At 33.1% G+C, this 20,542-nt stretch overlaps 1 protein-coding gene across 2 annotated transcripts in view; it reads left to right on the plus strand.

Annotated features, from left to right (window-relative positions):
• Positions 1-2,199: 2,199 nt before the first annotated feature.
• The window catches only part of ATF2 (activating transcription factor 2), a 50,301-nt gene continuing 31,958 nt past the window's right edge, over positions 2,200-20,542 (plus strand). The window contains exons 1-6 of one of the 2 annotated variants that reach the window (XM_004391386.3): positions 2,200-6,587; positions 9,664-9,782; positions 9,943-10,071; positions 14,067-14,245; positions 14,882-14,996; positions 17,191-17,277. In XM_004391386.3, the coding sequence (XP_004391443.2) occupies positions 6,539-6,587; positions 9,664-9,782; positions 9,943-10,071; positions 14,067-14,245; positions 14,882-14,996; positions 17,191-17,277 (678 nt within the window). In that variant the 5' untranslated portion in view covers positions 2,200-6,538. The remainder of the gene's footprint in view (positions 6,588-9,663; positions 9,783-9,942; positions 10,072-14,066; positions 14,246-14,881; positions 14,997-17,190; positions 17,278-20,542) is intronic. The other variant, XR_002823966.1, reaches the window with a different exon arrangement.

The following is a 20,542-nucleotide window of genomic DNA, read 5'->3' on the forward strand; positions in this document are numbered from 1 at the left end:
ATTTTTGTGTACGGTATGAGATAGGGGTGAAGCTCACTTTTTTCCCATATGCTTTTCCAGATATTTCACCATCATCTGTTGAAAAGACTTTTCTTTCTCCATTAAATTGTTTTTTTTTAATTATTTTATATATATTTTTTTATTGTACTTTAGATGAAGGTTTACAGAACAAATAGTTTCTCATTAAACAGTCAGTACGCATATTGTTTTATGACATTGGTTAACAACCCCACGACATGTCAACACTCTCCCTTCTTGACCTTGGAGGACCCTTTTTTTTCTTTTTTGGTGAAAATATACGTAGCCAAAGTTAGACCATTTCAAAAATTCTCTTTCTCCATTAAATTGGCTTGACTTCTTTACTGAAAGTCAGATAATTGTATACATGTTGGTCTGTTTCTGGACTTTTATTCTGTTCCATTCATTGATCTGTCAACTTTTATGCCAGCACCACAATGACTTGATTACTACTGTAGCATTACAGAAAACCTCCCGGTCAGATAGGCTAAGTTCTCCAATTAGTTCTCCCTTTTACAAGATTGATTTGCATAGTCTAGATTCTTTCCATTTCCATAGAATTTCTAGAGTAAGCTTTTCAATTTCTACCCCCCAAAAAATGCTTTCTGGGATTATAAATGGGATTGTGTTGAATCTGTAGATAAATTTGGGGATAATTGACATCTCAACAATATTGAGTGTTATGATTTATGAACATAGCCTATCTCTTCTGTAATATCTTTTAGCAGTGTTTTGTAATGTGCAGTGTAGAGTTCTTATGTGTCTTTTGTTAAGTTTATTCATAAATATTTTATATCTTTTGATGCTATTGTAAATGGAATTGTTTTTGAAATGTAATTTTTAAAAAATATTTATTGGATTTTTTTTAATTGTGATTTAGGTCTCAGCTTACAGAGCAAATTAGTTTCTTATTAAACAGTTAGTACACAAATTGTTTTTTGACATTGGTTGCCTACCCCACAATGTGTCAACACTCGTCCCTTCTTCACCCCAGGTTCCCTGATGCCATTCATACAGTTTTCCTGACCCTTCCTGCCTTTTCATCTTTGCTTTTGGTCTGGTGTGCCCATTAGTCTTGTATACGTGGTTGAACTATAATCTCAGTGTGTATTCTTGTTGGCCCTATAGACCTGTCTAATCTTTGACTGAAGGGTGAACCTCAGGAGTGACTTCAGTACTGAGTTAAAAGGGTGTCCAGGAGCCATACTCTCAGAGCTTCTCCAGTCTCTGTCAGACCAGCAAGCCTGGTCTTTTTTGTGTGTGAATTTGAAATTTTGTCCTACATTTCTCTCCCGCTCTGTCTGGAATCCTCTCTTGTGATCCCTGCCAGAGCAGTCGGTGGTGGTAACCAGGCACCATCTGTGGTTGTTCTGGGCTCAGTCTGGTGGAGGTTGTGGTCCATTAGTCCTTTGGACTAATTTTTCCCTTGTGTCTTTGATCTTCTCCATTCTTCTTTACTCCAGCTGGGATGGGACCAGTAGATATACCTTAAATTGAAATGTAATTTTTTAATTGTTTGCTGCTAGTTTATGAACAGTTGGTTTTTATATATAAACCTTGTATACTGCAACCTCGCTGAATGATTTTGATAAATCTTAATGCCTACATCACCCTGGTTGAAAGTTAATTCTGCATATTTTTTCTTTTAAATGAAGATAAGAGTTTTATTTTTATTTTTATTTTTTGAATTTTTATCTCCTTAATTAGTTTTACATAGGTCCAGGCAGTGCTTTTCAAATGGCATGTCATGTCATAACCATTAATGAGTTGTGAATCAATTTAGTGGTACCAACTAGCATTTTTTAAAGTAAAATAAAAGAGTAAGTATAGGAGAGTATTATACATAGCAAGTGTAAATAGTGTTTCAAGAAATGTGTTTTAATTATGTTTGTACATATGTATGGGATAATCATGTCAACACAAATATCAGTAGTAGGAGGCTTTAAAGAACAAATTTATCTTTTTACAGTTCAGGCTAGATGCCTGAATTCAAGGCATAGCTCTAGCGGGAAGCCCTTTTTTGTCTATTTCAGTTTCTGCTATTGTTTTTTATTGGATACAGTCGAATTGATTCCAGCTAATAGCACCCCTATAGAACAGAGTAGAACTGCCCCATAGAGTTTCAAGACTGTAATGTTCATGGTAGCAGATCACCGGGTCTTTTCTCCTGAGAAGCAACTGGTGTGTTCAAACTGCTGACCTTTTTAGTTTCTAGGAGCCTTCAGTCTTGGAGTTGCTGGGCTTGTAGATGCATCTGCTTTGTGTGTCTGCCTTCATATGGCATCTGCCCCGCTCTGTGTCTCTGTGTCTATTATGGTCTTTTTTAATAACTCAGAAGTGAGTAGGTTTAGGATCCACTCTATATTGGTATGGTTCCATTAACATAACAAAAGAAAGCCTTCTGTTTCCAGTGTCATGTTTATAGGTACAGAGGTTAGGATTCAGCACGTTTTTGAGGGACACAATTCAGTCTATGACACGTTATATATACTGTTTCCTATGGTTCATTGTGAAAAAAATGTTTGAAAAACACAGCTTTATAGAATAGTTTCAGGTTTATGTTCTTGTGCAAATCTTCAGTTGTCTCTTTAAAGACTTATTACATAAAGGGGATCCACCCCTGAATGGCCTATTCTTTATTTAAAGAGAATATTATAGCAACATATTTATGAGGCCAAGTTTTTTTTTTTTAGTTTTCTTAATGGAAAATACAAGAGTAGAAAGAGAAGTATGATAAACCCATATGTGTCCATCATTTAGCTTCAATAATTATCAATATTTTATCAATCTTGCTTTACTCAGCTCCCGACATTTTGGGGGAGAGTTTTAGAAAGGAGATAACGATTCATTTTATATTTAGTTTAAAGTTTTAACGAAGGGATATGAGTGTGTGTGCACATGTGTTGATCAATAACTTCCTTCTGTTGAACTAGTGGGGAAGAAAAAAATCCATTGCTGTCAAGTCAGTTCTGACTCAGCGAGCCTATAGGACAGAGCAGAACTGCCGCATAGGGTTTCCAAGGAGCGCCTGCTGGATTCAAACTGCTCACCTTTTGGTTAGCCGATCTCTTAACCACTGCGCGACCAGTGCTCCACTCAACTAGTGAAGAAAGTAGTAAAGTGAGCTATTGGCCAGTGGCTTTATCTGTGCCTGTTTATCTGTTGAATAAATAGGAATAGTAATCTATATATTGTGGTTGTGAATGCAGAATGACTATTTCTTAGGAAGTTAATTCTGGTGAGAATGGTCAAGTCTTGGAAACACGGATTTCCAAGATAACAGAGCTTGAATAATGTATCATAGAAGCAACTGATTTACATCCCTACCATCTGTCAGGTTACCCTTACTTTTTAAGAGAGATGATCATCTATCCTAATTTTAAATAACACCAGGGACCTATCCAAAAAATCTTTCTTGACTGCCTTTCCCTTTATTTACTTAGCTATATACTCAAGGTCCTGTTGTTAACAAAATACATGTGTTCTTGTACACATCTACAGCATTTTGTATTGGGGTTGTACTTTTAATGGCCTGAAAAAAAGAAATTATATGAATTCAATATGTTGGTATTACTAGTAATGTCATTACAATTTTTCTACAAAACTTGTTTTTTAGAATAAGTATTTTAATTTGGCTGATAAAGCATTTCAAATAGATTCTATAAAAACTTTTAGCGTGTAGTAGCTGCTTTATAAGTATTTGTTGAAAAAAGTATGCATTTCATATATATGCCTATTCTTTGTGGCTGCCTTTTGGAAGATGGCCTTTTGATAATGTCTTTTAAGATTCTTGTTAAAAGTAAATAAACCTTCTTATATGATAGCCTAAATAAACCTTCTTATATGATAGCCAAGGTCAAACTCACCTGTATCAAATGTCAATTTTACTGTAATTTGTCCTTCACTTTGGGAAGTGTTACTATTCATGTATATAAATAATACCATTGTATGATCAGTAGTCCCTTTATAAATAGCATTTAGATAAATTTCATCTGTGGGTCCTACATGAGATTTTGTATGTATATTCCTTGCATTGCCTCTTTTAATATCATATGATCCTGAATATTTTTTAGGTCCTTCTAACTGCTCCTTTTCACCTAAAATTGAGCTTCATGCCATTTTTGCATGTGTTGTACAGTAGAACACATTTCTCTATGTAGCTCCTCTTTGATTTGAATATTTCTAGTAAAACTAATCCAGACAGAGGATACTGGTAGAATAAAACTCCTATGAGAAATCTTTTCAAGTTCTTCTTATATATTATTTATGCTGACATTGCAATCTTTTTAATCTGAGACCTCTCCTAAAATGCATTCATTCACAAATGTTTAATGATCACCTTCAGTGACAAAGCCACGTTGCTAGGTTCTTAGGAACATAAAAAATGAATCTTGCTCTAAGATACTTTTAGTGTGGATGTAAGAGACATTTAAAACTGTAATACAATGTAAAAAGCAATGAAATGAGGTTAGTAAACTCGGCAGATATGTTCATTCTCCAAGAGCTTTGTTATTCAGCTGTCTAGCAGAGAACCACTACTTCTAATTTTCCCAAATTTGGGAGAAATTGTTGTAATGACAAAGCAATAGGAAGATAAGACCTGAGTGGGGAAGAGCTGGATTGTGGTCCCAATGCCGATAGTTGGTACTCAGTAAATGTTTGAAGAGTCAATGAATAAATAAAGAGATAAGGGACAAAGGTACTGTCACATCTGAACATTCTCCTTCAATGGGAATACAAGCAAGTTTTGAAGCGGCATCATGTAATAATAGGTAATTTTTCATTGGTATGTGCAGTATTCTAAAGCGTTTTTATAAACATACTTACTACGAGATAGCAAAATATAGCCAAATTAAATTAAAACTTAATTCACCTTCATGAACAGTCTGTGATTTATTTATTTTTTTATTTTTCCTCTCCCTTAGTGTATTCTTCAAGATTCGATTTTATTGTAAGGGGCTCATTTTTTTGATTAGCTTTTATTGAATACTTATTATATCGTAAATTTAGAAGGTTATAGTAGGAGCTTGGCCTACTTACAAGGACAGACATACATGAAGATTAGTATCAGTATAATGTTCTGATAGGTACTAAAACCAAGGTGCTGTACAGAGTTTAATGGGCCACAAAGGAGAGAGTTTAACTTCGCAGGCTGAGAGCTGGTGGGCTCTGGGCTAAGGATGATCTTTTTTTCCATTTGCCTTTGAGTTGATTCCAACTCTTAGCAACCCCTTATGCGTCAGAGTAGAACTGTGCTTCATAGGATTTTCAGTGGTTGATTTTTCAGAAGTAGATCACCAGGTGTTTCTTCCAAGGTGCCTATGGGTGACCTCGAACCTCCAACCTTTCAGTTAGCAGCTGAGCACTTACACTACATCAGAAACTCCAAGGATGATATAGGTATACAGTATCATAGTTTTGTTTGTTTAGATTAAAAAGCATAATGAAAAATTCTTTTGTATTGTTTTAAAGTTACCCTAAAGCTACCATTAGTTGCATGAATTAGGTAAGGAAAGGAGGGACCACAAGAGAAGGAATCCATTTTGATAGTTTGGGGGAACCAAGCTCAAATATATATAGTTCTAACATCCCTATTTTTATAAGGCTACATACTAGAGAGTGAGTTTAGATCTTTTAAGTTAGCATTTTAAAATTATTGCTATAGAATAAGAAAAAGTAAATGCTCCCTATTTTCAGTAAAATGTTCCTCGTGAAGGTTGATATTCAGACACAGGAGATATTTAAACAATACATTTACTATGTTGCAGTCATAAATGTGATGGATAGCTTTAAAAATGAAAATTTTGTTTCATTTTTTATGTGATGTATGAGTACTATGATGAAACAAAGTGATAAAAAAAATTCACTGGCTATTTTAAGTTAAAAATATAGTTAAGAGTAAATTTAATTTAAAATGAACCGCTTTATTATTGTATAGTTTGCTGTTTCTTTGTTGGATTATTCTTTTTTTTAAATGTGGTAGTATAAAGAACATGATTTATTTCTTAATTTGTCCAGGAAGAATATCTTTATAAGACAATTCTCATTTAAAAAGTGGTAAGTAACTTTAAGTCTAGGTCAGGTCAGTACAGTACTTTCTTCAAAAGTCATTGTACCGTAGACTATATATTTCTGCTATGATATGACAAAAAATTAATGGTGGTCTATTTTTAGTGTCCAGATGAAATTTATATGAAGTTTCTTTGCCTCAGGTTTTTTTTCTTTAATGCTATCAAATGAGTTATGTGAACTATGAATATATCAGTATTGTTTATTCTTGGGTAATGGGTTTCTCTGTGATTATTTGAAATCTAGTATGTTTATCTATACTAATAGATTCTTTTATAGTTAACAAACTGCTATTTCACTATTAATGGTGGTTTTACATGTTATGGAAATGAACTTCCTTATCATTTTACTTAATTTGATCACATTGAAAATCTTAACTATTTTTTAAAACTTTTTGCCACAGCGTTTTACCAACGAGGATCATTTGGCTGTCCATAAACATAAACATGAGATGACACTGAAATTTGGTCCAGCACGTAATGACAGTGTCATTGTGGCTGGTTAGTATATGCTTTTATTAATAGCTTATATACATATTTCACCTGGATTGTGCACAATTTTTGTGTATTCTCTGTAAATATTATAGTCTGGTGATATTCCAATGACTTCATTTGCAGTAATTGTTGGCAACATGTATTTTACCCATTACATTTCCATGTTTCAAACCCTTCTGACCATTCATTTCACCTTTTTGTGTGATTTTCAAATACAGATTTCAATGTCAATTTTGTGAAAGTTAATTAGAACCTTGGGAACTTCCATACCATCTCCAAAGTTTACATTTAACTGATAATTGAGCTAATTTGGTATTTAGTCCATGTTTCTTTTAGCTGTCTTGTACCTGGTTTATAATGCTGTGTGAAGATAGAAAATGATCCAGCTCCTCCTACTGGGGAAAGAGCAATTAGCAGACGTGTTCTTTAGGATTTGTTAATATTTCTTTACAGATGAAACATTTGTGTTAGTAAAATACTCTCAGTAAAGGGGGCCTGTATTTAGTCATTGCTTTTTTTGTATGTTGACCCTTTGAATATATACTGTCACCTAAACAGATGATTATATTTCACAATAGATGAAAATTCATGCATTGGTTTATTGTCTTTCCATGCTGTATTAGCTGCTCTTTAAGTATATATACATACACATCTACGTATTTGTACACACACATACTATGTTTAATTTCACTGCATTTATATGTTTTATAGGTAAGTGTTATGGTAAGAAAACCGAACCCTTTGGTGTCAAAGCCACAGATTCATAAATCATAAATCACAAATTAATACTAGATTCTTCTTTCTTTTTTTAAAGCCTAGATTATACTATTTTTAAGTCTGAAATTATACCTGAATACTATTAATACTTTTAAATTATTATGTGAGAGAGAGATGAAATTGTCATATGCAATGCTTTGGAGAGATGAGAAGGCAAATATTACGTGGTTCTTCCTGTATTTTCAGTATCGAAACTTTTGTAATGAAAAAAATTGGAGGAAACAATAAAGTTAATAATTTATCAAAAATAATTTATGTAGGAAAAATATAAGAGAACTTTAATAAACACACTTTCAGTTCTGTACGTAAAAGGAAGCTAGAGAAGAAGAGCAGGGTACATGCATTTCTTTAGAATATTGTACGTCAGATATTCAGAGCTAGAATCAAAAAAAAAAAAAAAAAAAAGCAGACAAATTAGCAATAGAGCAACCTAAAAAGTTCACTCTCCTAGACAATGAAGGTCTTTGCTTCTCTGAAACTTACTGCCTTAGAGCCTTTTCTTCCTGTCTGTAACTTTTAACTCAAGAAATGTTTTGAGATTGGTTTCTAAAAATTGTTTTCCTATCTGGTTACATTTAATACAATAAAAAAATAGAACACATTCAAACACAGCACCTGACCATATGTTTTACTTATATATATTGAGATGAATAGTGTAGAATTACTGTATAAGTATAATGCATGATGTGTGTGGTATATATTTTATGATTAATAGCCGTAAGCAATTTGCATGTTAAATGATCGTGCCTGTGTTGACTCTTCTCAAGCCTGATGGTTCCAGTAATCACTGATATAAGTGATTATGCTTATTTTTATTTTTAAGACTTTTTCCTCTTTTTATTCACAAGAGCCTTCTAATGACCTGTGATGTACAGACCCTTTGGGTATGAACAGAGGAGTCAAATTATATTCAGTTTACTAATTCAGTTGTGATGGACTTAAGTTGATACATGTACACTGGGCCCTTGCTGTGATATGATTTTGGAAATTTTTTTGGGTAATGTGGGTATATTATAGGCTAACAGGTAAAATGATGACAGAATGGAGTCTTTTCAGTAATCCTGATAATACTAATAATATCTGAGTCAGACCTGCATTGTATCTAATGTGTGTGACAAATGGGTCATTTTAGTGTTAAATATATATATTAAATTTATTAGTACTCTAGGTGTGTGTGTGTGGAGAGGGCAAAGATAAAATAAGTAATGCCTACTATGGGGACACAATAATTAACAACTATATAAATTTTAATTTCACAAATTTTAATACTCAAGACTTCATGAGTATTTTATCTTAAACCAGGAGTCATCCCTCTAGAGTGCTTTATTTAGGTTAGGCTCAACCCTTGATATAGCCTGTAAAAGTGATGCCCTAAAATGTATTTTAAAATGTGACTAGAATTTGAATCTGCTACCAACTTTGATCAATAAGAATAAATAGCCATAAGCCAGTAAGACTTAAATGCACAAAATTAATAAATCTACTGTTTTTCATTCAATATGGGCATAATTGGCATTTGACCTAGAGCCAGTGCACATGCACATATGCACACAGTGCATGTATTGATGCACATAGCATGAGTAGATATTCAGGTATAGTTGAATTGTTTCAAGTTTTGAAAAAATACTGTTGATTTCCCTCTGCTGCCTAGAAATTAAGCTGGAGCATTCTTTGGATATGTGAGTCTTACATAGCCCCTCATACCAAGCTTATAAAATACATTAAAATTGAAAGCTAGCTTCAAAGATAGTAGTAAAGAGGTTTTTTTTTTTTTAAGGACTCTTTTTTTAAATTTTCTTTTTCTTCCTTGTAGTATTTTGATCTACCTACTAAATATTATGTTTTATCCTAATCTTGCTTTCATAATAGATTAAGAACAACTACTGGAAGGGCCAAGTTAGAGAAAACATACATGCTCTTGTCCTAGTTTCCCTCAAATTGCATGTATTTTAAACAATCACAAATTTTTAATAGTGTAAATTAAAAAATATTCTTATCACTGTGATAGATAATGGTAATAGTCAATCTCTAGTGGAGGCTGCTTATGCCCTCTATTCAGAAGGAGTTGACTAAGGAGCAAGGAGAACTTCTTTCATACTTTAATGGTTCATAAAGTTGGAGCAAATATCTTGAACTGCAACAAAAACTTAACCAAATTTTGTTTGCTTTAAAGGAAGAGGTCTTTCCAAAGAGAAAATTAACAACTGATTGAGCCAGTCCTGCTAATTTGTTAATTTACTAGCTATATTTTAGAGTCCTATGTGATATTTAAAGCTATGTGATTACGTCTTGACGTTTATTTCAGATCAGACCCCAACACCAACAAGATTCTTGAAAAACTGTGAAGAAGTGGGTTTGTTTAATGAGTTGGCAAGTCCATTTGAGAATGAATTCAAGAAAGCCTCAGAAGACGACATTAAAAAAGTATGTTGTTAACCATAAAACAAACAAATGTAAATCAATAAAAAAGAGAGTACATCTGACAGAGCAGTAATGATTGTTTGACCTTCTTGCTTTCTTATGTTAGCATATACTGATTGGTTATTTTTGAACTTCTAACATTTTCTTAATGTTTCCATTTTAGATGCCTCTAGATTTATCCCCTCTTGCAACACCCATCATAAGAAGCAAAATCGAGGAGCCCTCTGTTGTGGAAACAACTCACCAGGATAGTCCTTTACCTCACCCAGAGTCCACTACCAGTGATGAAAAGGTTAGAAATTCATATATACATATGATAAATACAAAGTAAGGGAAAAAAGTTGGTATCTCGAGTAAAGTTTAATATTTAGTCTACAATTAAATGTTAATTTAATAAATTATATGTAATTCAGTGTCATCTTGTAAATAGTTTTATATGTAAAAGTTAGCCTGTCAGTATTCATAGAAATTTCAGGGAAAGAAGACTCTACCTTTATAATTAGCTTTTTATTATGCACAGAAAAATTATAGGGGAGAACATCAGTCATGTTAGATAGAACTGTTATTTCAAAAAGGATATCCCTATGGAGCAGTTTTACTCTGAGTTGGAATCTACTTCACAGCGACAAATTTGGTGTGGGTTTTGGTATATAAATTTAATGTAGTTTTTCTGGACTTTGTTATTTTATTTTTAGCTACTTACACGCAGCAAATGCTTAATTAAGAAACTAAAAATTGTTTGAACAAAGATTACTTAGGTTTTTAAAGGGTTAAGGAAATAATTACTTACTCTCAGTAGTGGATCTTTGGTACCAGCAACTAAGAAGATGTTACTATCTCAGTACAGGCCTTTTATAGGTAGTTTAGGCCATTCCTGGGTCTTGAATACCTTGATAACCTGAGACTACCTAGGCTATAGTTGTGTAATGAGTAACCATTCATTACATGTATTAAAACTTTGCAGCCTACCTGATCTAAAAGGGAAGGTGAGAAAGAGGACCAAGATAACTTTTGGAAGGGAAGAAAACTACATCTTGGAATACATTCTCTGCCATGTAGTAACAAAAGCTTTTAATACAAAATTGTATTGTTTGAATTTGTATTTGGTAAAAAATATTACCATATTAAACAGAAATGTTTATAAAACACAAATTTGTTAGTGGAAGTAGATCCCTGTTAGTTTTCTGAGTTGTCCACATTTTTATGATTATACTATGTAAGAAATAAGCATTTTCTCATTTTTATTTGTATAAAAATAAAAAGCTAATGCTGCAAAAGATAACGTATTGCTTATAACTGAATACAGAAACCTTGGCAGACACATGGTAAAATTTCAAATTAACGTATTTCAAAATAAAACCGCATATTTCTTTTGCAATAAAAAAACAACAAAAGTTTTTAATTAAAAAAGAAGAAAACGTGCGGATGCTTCATTTTTTCATTCATAAGCACAGGGAGTGAACACATTTATTTGGGAACACCATATGGGACACAATGAAGAGACACAATGAGGCACATGAAGAGGCGTTGGCAATGTTTGTTTTTATATGATGTTATTCTGAAGCCATAACCTCATTAATGGACTTCCTCCATGGCAGAGGAGCTTTAAGTAAGGCAAAAAAAAGTAACTTTTTATCTAGAAATAAATGCTTTGGCTATTTTCTTTTTCTAATTATTAAAAAAACTCATAAAAAATGTTAAGAATTTTAAAAGATATAAAGAAAAGCAAAATTACCTGTAAGCCTATGATCACAAGAATTAATATTTTAAATATTTTTTCAAGATATATACTTTGCATTTATACATACAAATATAAATGAGTAGTTACGTGAAGGATAAATGGATACAAAGAAAGATTTTGAATCACTCCTAGTTTTCTTTTATATCGTGCATTAGGCAGCATTAATGAACATTTTCCCATGTCATTAGAAATTTTCCAAAATCATAATTTTTAATGGTTGTATCGTTATCTTAATGTGTTTAATGATTTGTGTTCTTGTTGGACGTAAAGGTTGTTTCTACATTATCACAGTTATTAGAAATGCTGTTATATCTTTGATATAAATATCTTTTTTTCCTAGGAAGCATTCCAGCTCCTTCACACTCATTAGTTTTTCATTGTTGCTACTTCAGCCTCTTTTAGGAATCTTTTCTTCCTTCATTCCTCAGTCATTAGCTTCACTTGGGCAGGGTATAGTCATGCCAACTTGTTAAAAAATATGTTCTGGGCCCCACTTCTCTTCTTTCTCTGTTCTCTTCCTAGGTGAGCTCATCCAGACCCATAACATTAAACACCATTTACATCCTAGCCAATACACCTTATGCACAGTCACCACCTGTCTGTCAGTGGTGGCTTGAGTGTTGCTATGATGTTGAACTGGTTTCAGCAGAGCTTCTAGATTAAGACAGAGTTGGAAGAAAGGCCTGGAGATTTACTTCTGAAAATCAGCCAGTGAAAACCTTATGGATCACAGCAGTCCAGTCTGCAGCCTATCATGGGAATGGCTCAGAAGCAGGCAGCTTTTCTTGCCATTGTGCATGGAATTGCCATAAGTCAGGGGGTCTGCCTCACGGCAGCTAACAACAACAACGTGCTGATGATTCCCACATTTGTATCAGGCCAGATCTCTCTCCAGATTGCCATATTCTTATTGAACTTCATCTTGACATGTCCTTCTCTATGTCTAATAGAAATCTTAAACTTGGTATGCTTAAATCAGAGTCCTGATCCCTTCCTCAGTTTTCCCTCTCTCAGTAAATTTTCTCTCCATCCATCTAGTTCATTAATTCCTTCTTTTCCTTCACATTGAAACCAACAGGAGATTTTATCAGTCCTCCTTCCAGAATGTATCTGGAATCTGTCCTCTTCTGTCTGTCTTCGATTTTATCACTTTAGTCCAAGCCATCATCGTTTTTTACTTGCACTACTCTGCTTCCGTCACCAGTCTATTTTCCGTAGGTTGTTTTTGTTTTGTTTTGCATTTTTAATATGTTAAGTCATGTCATTCCTCTGCTTAAAATCCTTCAGTGATTTGCCATTGTATTTTAAGATAATTCAAACTCCTTACCATAAGCTCTCTTTGATCTATCTTTATCTACCCATCTAACCTCATCTCATGCTACTTCCTGTTGTGTTCATCAAATATTCCAAGCTTTTTCTTCCTCAAAAACATTGCACTTGGTATTGCTACCTTTTCCCTAGAATGTGCTCCTCATCCTTTCAGTATTAGTACAAATGCTCTTTTGCAAAGAAGCTCACCTCACCTTACTATGCTATTGAAAGTAGCCAACTCTACCCTTAGTTAATCGTTCACTGTATTGATTACACTTATTACTTCATAATATTTATTACAATCTGAAATTTTCTTGTTTGTTTGACTTGTTTATTGTCTGTCTCTTCCCACTAGTCCCTAAGTGCATATCATAAATTCTCAAACTTGTTGAATAAATGAAGTTCCAGGGGTACGAGTTTATCTTTTTTCCTATGTAGCTTAATAAGATTTTGATAATAAGTGACAGCAGCATACAGGCCAATTCAAAGAACACAGGACACCCAGTCTGACACTAACTAGTTAAGGAATAGTGGGTAAAGCCCTTAATCTCTTTGTTTCCTAATGTATAACTTAGGTGAAAGACCACCTCTAAAGTCTTGGCTGACTCACAAATTTTGTTTTCCTTTAATTGGGAAAGGGCCCACTTTAGTAATTATTGTTTATTTTACATTTAAGATAGCAGTTTTACTTGGCCTTTGATATTAAGAAATTCTTGATATAGGAGGCATAGCTACCTTAGATTAACAAACCTTTGTATTGTTTTAAGAAATTTCTAAGCATTTCTGTTATTGAATTTGTATCAACCGTAACACAGTGTCCCTGGACCTGTTTACTCTTCTTTACAGTATAATGAGGGAGTAGAACTGGGCAATCTCTTAGGTTCCTTCTGGATTTTAAGTGAATTGTATTTTTAATTTTTATTAAAATTCTCATGAAATCATAGCAAAGTTGCTTAGCCTAACTTATTTCTGGATTGATAGGAAAGCAGGTTGTACTGAAAAAAACCACTGAGATTTTTAAAAATTAAAATATTAATTGAACATTGCATCTGAGCCTTTACAGCTACTTCTAAGATTTTCTTTTAATTAATTTTAGATATATTAATTTACTTTGGGGGGATATTAAGTATCATCTTGTGGATGCTTTTAAAAGTGTGTTACTTTCTGTTCACTAAGGTACATGAATTGACTTGTATTTCTAAATTCCGCCCTTTCTCTATCCCATTATTAAATAGGAAGTACCATTGGCACAAACTGCACAGCCCACATCAGCTATTGTTCGTCCAGCATCATTACAGGTTCCCAATGTGCTGCTTACAAGTTCTGACTCAAGTGTAATTATTCAGCAGGCAGTACCCTCACCAACCTCAAGTACTGTAATCACACAGGCACCATCCTCCAACAGGCCAATTGTGTAAGTGATATGGGCCAATCATTGAACCATTCTCTTATGAATTGCTCCTTTTTTTTCCTGTCATGATTCTTCCTAAGGCATTTAATCATTCAAATTGTGGCCTTAGGATTTTGTGTGTGTGTGTGCATGTGCGTGTTTTAGTCATATTCTTCATGCTCAATTCTTGGAAAAAGTACTTGGATTATTTTCTAGTGTATATATTATCAAGTAGATTGAAAAATAAACATCTAAAACTTGGTTTAAAAAACAAATCATCATAGAATGTGAATTGAAGTTGGTCTCTTATTTTTATGTTTCATACAAAATATATAACATTACTCCATCACCAGAGGACATTTCTTTCAGGTCTCACAGGTAGATCTCAAGAGCTTTCTGATACGAATTTTTTTCATTTTACAAGTTGGAGGTTGTCCTAAGTGATATAACTTATTCCTTTTTTTTTTTCTAATTTTTACACTGACACATAGATTATGCATTTAAGATGCAATTAAAAATAATTAAATGTTGCAGTTTCTTTCTAGTTAGAAAATTTATTTTTAAATGATGTGATAATAGGAGTGAAAAAAAATACTGTTGTGTTTTCAGGAGATGTTTTGATATGGGTTTCTTTAGTTTCCTTTCTTCTGTTTCTCTTAGCCCTGTACCAGGCCCATTTCCTCTTCTGTTACATCTTCCTAATGGACAGACCATGCCTGTTGCTATTCCTGCATCAATTACAAGTTCTAATGTGCATGTTCCTGCCACAGTTCCAGTAAGTTTGAAACTCAGACTATTTAAACCTTTTCTTTTTAGCAAAATTTATCTTTGTTAATTAATCAGAAAATATATTTGGGGCTACTTGATTTGCTTATGAAATTGAATTCAACAAAGTGGTTATTAGTGGTGAGTAGTATTCCTCATTGATATATATGGTGACAGCATATACCATTTAAGAGAAGCATAATTGGATAGAAAACATTTTTCCGTCCTCTAAGGATCTTAATTATTTTCTTTAAATTTTTAATACTAAGAACTTTATTTGTATTTAACCCATTTTTAATTTGACTATATTTGTAGCATTCAAGTGTTAACACAGATTTCTAAATTTAAAAAAAAAAGATGTTTAAACTAGAACACTTGTCAGGTAACTCCATGTTATCTCAATTACTATACAAATCATTTCTAAAAACACACTCTGAAGTTTTATGGTCATATCAGGGATACAGAATTCCTGTGATAGCCCAAACATGTTAAAATCTAAACAGTCTAAAATATTAGACAGTATCCCACTTTCCCAGTGAGAAGATCCAGATGGTAAGTTTTTTGAGGAACATGTTAAACATAATTAAATTTTTGAAAGACATACAAAATAGTTAAACATCTACTTAAAATATCTTTAGTGAACATTTAAAAGCATATTCTTTGGAATAATATAATTCAGAAATGATTTTTTTTCCTACTCATTTCATAAAACAGTTTTATTTGGACTTTTCAAAAGTGTCTTCAGCAGAGAGGGTCAGGAGCTGGTTGAATGGACATGGGGAATCGGGTGGAAAAGAGGAGTGTGCTGTCACAGTACCGGGAAAGCAATTAGGGTCACATAACAATGTATGTATAAATTTTTGTATGGGAGACTAACCTGAAATGTAAACTTCATTTAAACTACAACAATAAACAAACAAAAATCCATATTTAAAAAAAATAGTAAAAAATAAAACAAATGTGTCTTCAACATCCAAGTTTTCATCATTAGAACCACTTTATGAAACACCTAGCACAGTTTTCCAGCGCTTATTTTCCTTTCTATCTAAATTATTTAAGCTATAGTGCTTTGTTTTGTTTTATTTTTAAGATATAAATCTTTTTGATTCTATTATACTCTTCCTGGATATCTTACCTCAAGTACTAGATATTCATATAATAATGAGATAGCTTCTTCTTTTACTTTGTAGCTAGATATTGGTGATCAGTACAATATAGCCATTTATTGTATAGCTTTTAAAAAATATTTTAAAAGCTCTATAATAACATCCAACACTTTGGGTTTAGCATATGCTGTCAAGAATATTACTAAAATTAATGTTAAATTTTTACTTCTTTTCTTTTTATTGACTAATTCTTCCAAATGACCTAAGTATCTAAAATTAACATTGAGGTAATTTCAAGGTAATGTATCTTCTTCAAGCAGAACTTTGTTGTTCAGAATGCATTGTTTGAGAGACTTTGTATGGACTCAAATATAAGATCATTACTTCTTCTTTCCTGAGAATATTTTTTGAGGGGGGAAATATTCTTACCCTGTATTTGAGATTATATGGGCATCCTCTTAAATGTAGCCATCATTTTCAACTTGAAATAAAAGAAGAGGTATGTGTACTTTAGTTATAATCATTAATCACTCAGCATTGATTAGGTTTTTAACAAAAAGACTAAAACCAAAGTGGAAAAATCTGTTGCAGATTGTTGTTATTAGAGAAATCATTAGAGGTTATCGGCATCTTTCTTTGTCATTATGTAGTGTATTAGCACATCAAAGAACTTTTACTTACATATTTTAGAAATTGTAATAGCAAAGTTTATTGTTTGAAGTCGTTTTTTATGCCTAGTTGTCACAAGCTTTGACGTTCCTTCCTTTCAAATTCAAAATGTGTGACGTATTTGTGAGATATTTTACATTAATCACTTTGAATATTATGAGTTTTTATAAGAATAAACCATGAATAAAGAAATTGTGAAAGTTAAAGATTAGGGGAGCAGGTATCAGAAAAATCCATGACTTTGGAGGAAATAATCAGGATATAAGATGAATAAGGATTGTGTAGAGATGTAATCAACTGTAGACAAATTTATAATTTTCTAATTCTGAAGCCTCAAGTAGATTATTATAATAACCATTGTACAAATAAAATACAGTTTTCATTTTGAATATCATCTCTAGCAATTATTTTTCAATATATTTTGCACAGCTTGTTCGACCAGTCACCATGGTGCCTAGTGTTCCAGGAATCCCAGGTCCTTCCTCCCCTCAACCAGTTCAGTCAGAAGCGAAAATGGTAAACAAGATTTTACTTGTTTTTAACTTTCCTGAACCTGTTTTGAATTAGTGTTTTCCATTAAAGCCTGCTTGAAATGTCAATACAGATCACATTTTATGAAATTATGAACTGTATTACACTTTTGAAGGACCAGAAAATTCGGAAAAAGAAAGCTTTCATTATCATAGTGACTTTGGTATTAAAATAAATGGGTGGATTGGGAATAAAATTCTAGTTCTTGTCACGAGTGGTTTGTGTTTTGGCTGTGACTTTTTAACGAACTCTTTCCCCTCCTGCTGGAGGCTAGGAGTATTACAGCTAAAACTAGACAATTCTGTAATAATCTAAGTTAGTAAATGTTGCATAAGATATACAAAGGAAGAGCCATGTTTTTGTGTTGTGCTTCAGGTACTTGAGAAATTAGTGTTGTTTAAAGGGATGAGCTATAGATTAGGAGTGAGGAGATAAGTATTTTAATTTTAATTTTAGCTATGTCATTCACTACCCTTAATCAAACCACATTAACTTTTCTGAGACTCAGTTTTTTCATCTGTAAAATAAAGGGGTTATTAAGCTTTGATTTCTGGGTTCTCTCCTAGGCCCAAATCCTATAAACTTGCAGATTTTCTTGGTTGAAAACCTGAAGCTTTTTTCCTTTTTTAAAAAACCATTGTAATTCTCACTTCTACTTTTTACTGTACTTTGAGGCTAATTCTTCTTACCATTAATCAATTAATAGGTCCTTAGGAATTCAGTAGGTAATGAGTTATTAAACAAACAAAAAAAAAAGGCAGCTGCTGTTGGGTCAATTCTCACTCATGGTGACCCCACGTGTTTTAGAGTAGAAGTGTGCTATGTAGTGTTTTCAGTGGCTGTGATCTTTTAGAAGTAGATCACTAGTAGATCACCTTTTGGTTAGTAACTGAGTGCTTAACCATTTGCACCACTCTGGGACTCCAAATAGTTATTTGACACCTATTATTAGCTTCAATTCTGTCGTAGGCATTATATTAACAATACATATTCATAGACGTAAAAACTATTATGTATTGCAAGGTTTTGAATTTTTTTACTGCTATTATCCAGTAGTGCGAATAATACAATCTGAAATATATACATGATAACCATTTTTAACAATAAAACTTAACATCTGAATAAAAAGCAATTGTCTGAGAAGCATAAAAATGAGCTGGTTATGGATTGTGGTGAGAGAACAATCTGAAAACACAAGGGGTAAATTTTTCACGTAACAGCATGGTTAGGTCAGAGCTTTGGAAGTACTAAGATGAGTCTTCATTTAGTAGCAAAAGAGCTTCAGTGGGAATGTTTTTTACACTTGCTATTTTAAATATGGTTGGTAAAATAGAAAGTTACCGAAAACAAGAGAAACCCTTAATGGGATGGATTAATAACGAGATATATTGACACAGTAGATGAAAGAATGGGCTCAAACATACCACCGATCATGGAAATGATGCAGGACCGGGCAAGCTTTCATTCTGTTTTACATAAGGTCATTGTGAATCAGAGCTGACTCAATGGCAACTAACTACAATGTTTTAAATACATTGTACTAATGAAAAATTCAATTTCATTTGCCATGCAGTGAGAACCGAGTAGAGCAGAAATAAGAGTAAAGGATCGTATTTTTGTGCACCCATTAAAAACCCATTGCTGTCAAGTCGATTCTGACTCATAGCAACCCTATGGGACAGAGTTGAACTGCCCCATAGGGTTTCCAGGGAGCACCTGATTGATTCGAACTCTTGACCCTTGGGTTAGCCGCCAAGCTCTTAACCATTATGCCACCAGGTCTCCTTTTTGTGCATTGGATCTCAAAATATTTTTACATATTCATTGGACTTGTTTCCTACTAATTAATTCAAGAAGACTGAATCAGATTTAAAGAATACTTTCGGCTACAAGAGTAGTCCATATTCTAGAAACTTAGCTAACATTTCTTGGAATAACTTTTTCTTTTAGATCACTAAGAAATTTGCAAGAATACAAGTGTTTGCATGTTTGTATATTAAAAAATATCAAAGCTACAGCCTTCACAATTTTATCTCTGAAAAGCAATCTTTGAAGACCAAAAAATAGCATGGAAGTCACAGATTGTCTCACTTAAATTTAACAATCCAAATTAATTTCTTATTAGAACTTTGCTAATGTAAAATAGCCATGTTTAGGTGATGCCTGTTTTAATTGGGATAGTAAATAAGGTTGTCCTTTTTGGGAGTAAGTAAAAAGACTCTGCAATTGATCTTTTTTAAACAAAAATTTTATTATGAAAAATTTCAAATATATACAAAATAGAATAGTATAACAAAGCCCCATATGCCCATCACCCAGCTTCAGTTATTAGCAATATACTGCCATTCTTGTTTTATCTGTACCTCAGGCCACTCCCTACCCACACTCAATTATTTTTATAGGATCTTTTTATTTTTTTGTAAAATTTATATGCATTAAAATGAACCAGTTTTAACTGTAGTTTTGATAAATAAGTACACTGATGTAACCCACACTCCTACTATGATACAGAACATTAACGTTTCCCTGGAAAGTTTCCTTATGTCCCTTCCTGATCAGCTCCCCTCCCCGAACTATTCTGATATTTGCCATCGTATCTTGAGAACTTCATATAAGTGGAATAAGTTAGTATACACTCTTTGGGTCTCACTTAGCAAATGTCTGAGATTTATTCATGCTGCTGAGTGTATTGTAGTTTGTTTCTCTTTGTTGCTCAGTGTTTGTTTCTATTTACTATATGAATATACCCCAATTTCTTTATCTAGTCTCCTGTTGATGGACACTTGATTGGTTTCCAGTGTTAAGCTATTGTGAATAAATCTACTACACACATTTCTTGTGTAACTCTTTTTGTGGATGTATATTTTTCATTTCCTTGGGTAAATAAGAGTAGAATTGCTGAGTTAAAAGGTAGATACATATTTAACCTTATAAGAAAGCTACACCTTTCCCAGAGGTTTATATTCCCACTTGCAGGAATTCCAGTTGTTCTGCATTCTTGTAAACATCTGATTTTGTTAGCCTTTTTAATGGTGCCCTCGTGGTGCAGTGGTTAAGAGCTCAGCTGCTAACCAAAAGGTCAGCAGTTTGAACCCACCAGTCGCTCCTTGGAAACCCTGTAGGGTAGTTCTGTTCTGTCCTGTAGAGTTGCTATGAGTTGGAATTGACTCAATGGCAATGAGTTTGGTTTTTGGTTTGGTCTTTTTAATTGTAGACATTCTAGGGGTGTGTAGCAGTATCTCATGATTTT

The sequence above is a fragment of the Trichechus manatus genome, unplaced genomic scaffold (assembly GCF_000243295.1).
Source record: "Trichechus manatus latirostris isolate Lorelei unplaced genomic scaffold, TriManLat1.0 scaffold00037, whole genome shotgun sequence".
NCBI classification, from domain to species: Eukaryota; Metazoa; Chordata; class Mammalia; order Sirenia; family Trichechidae; genus Trichechus; species Trichechus manatus.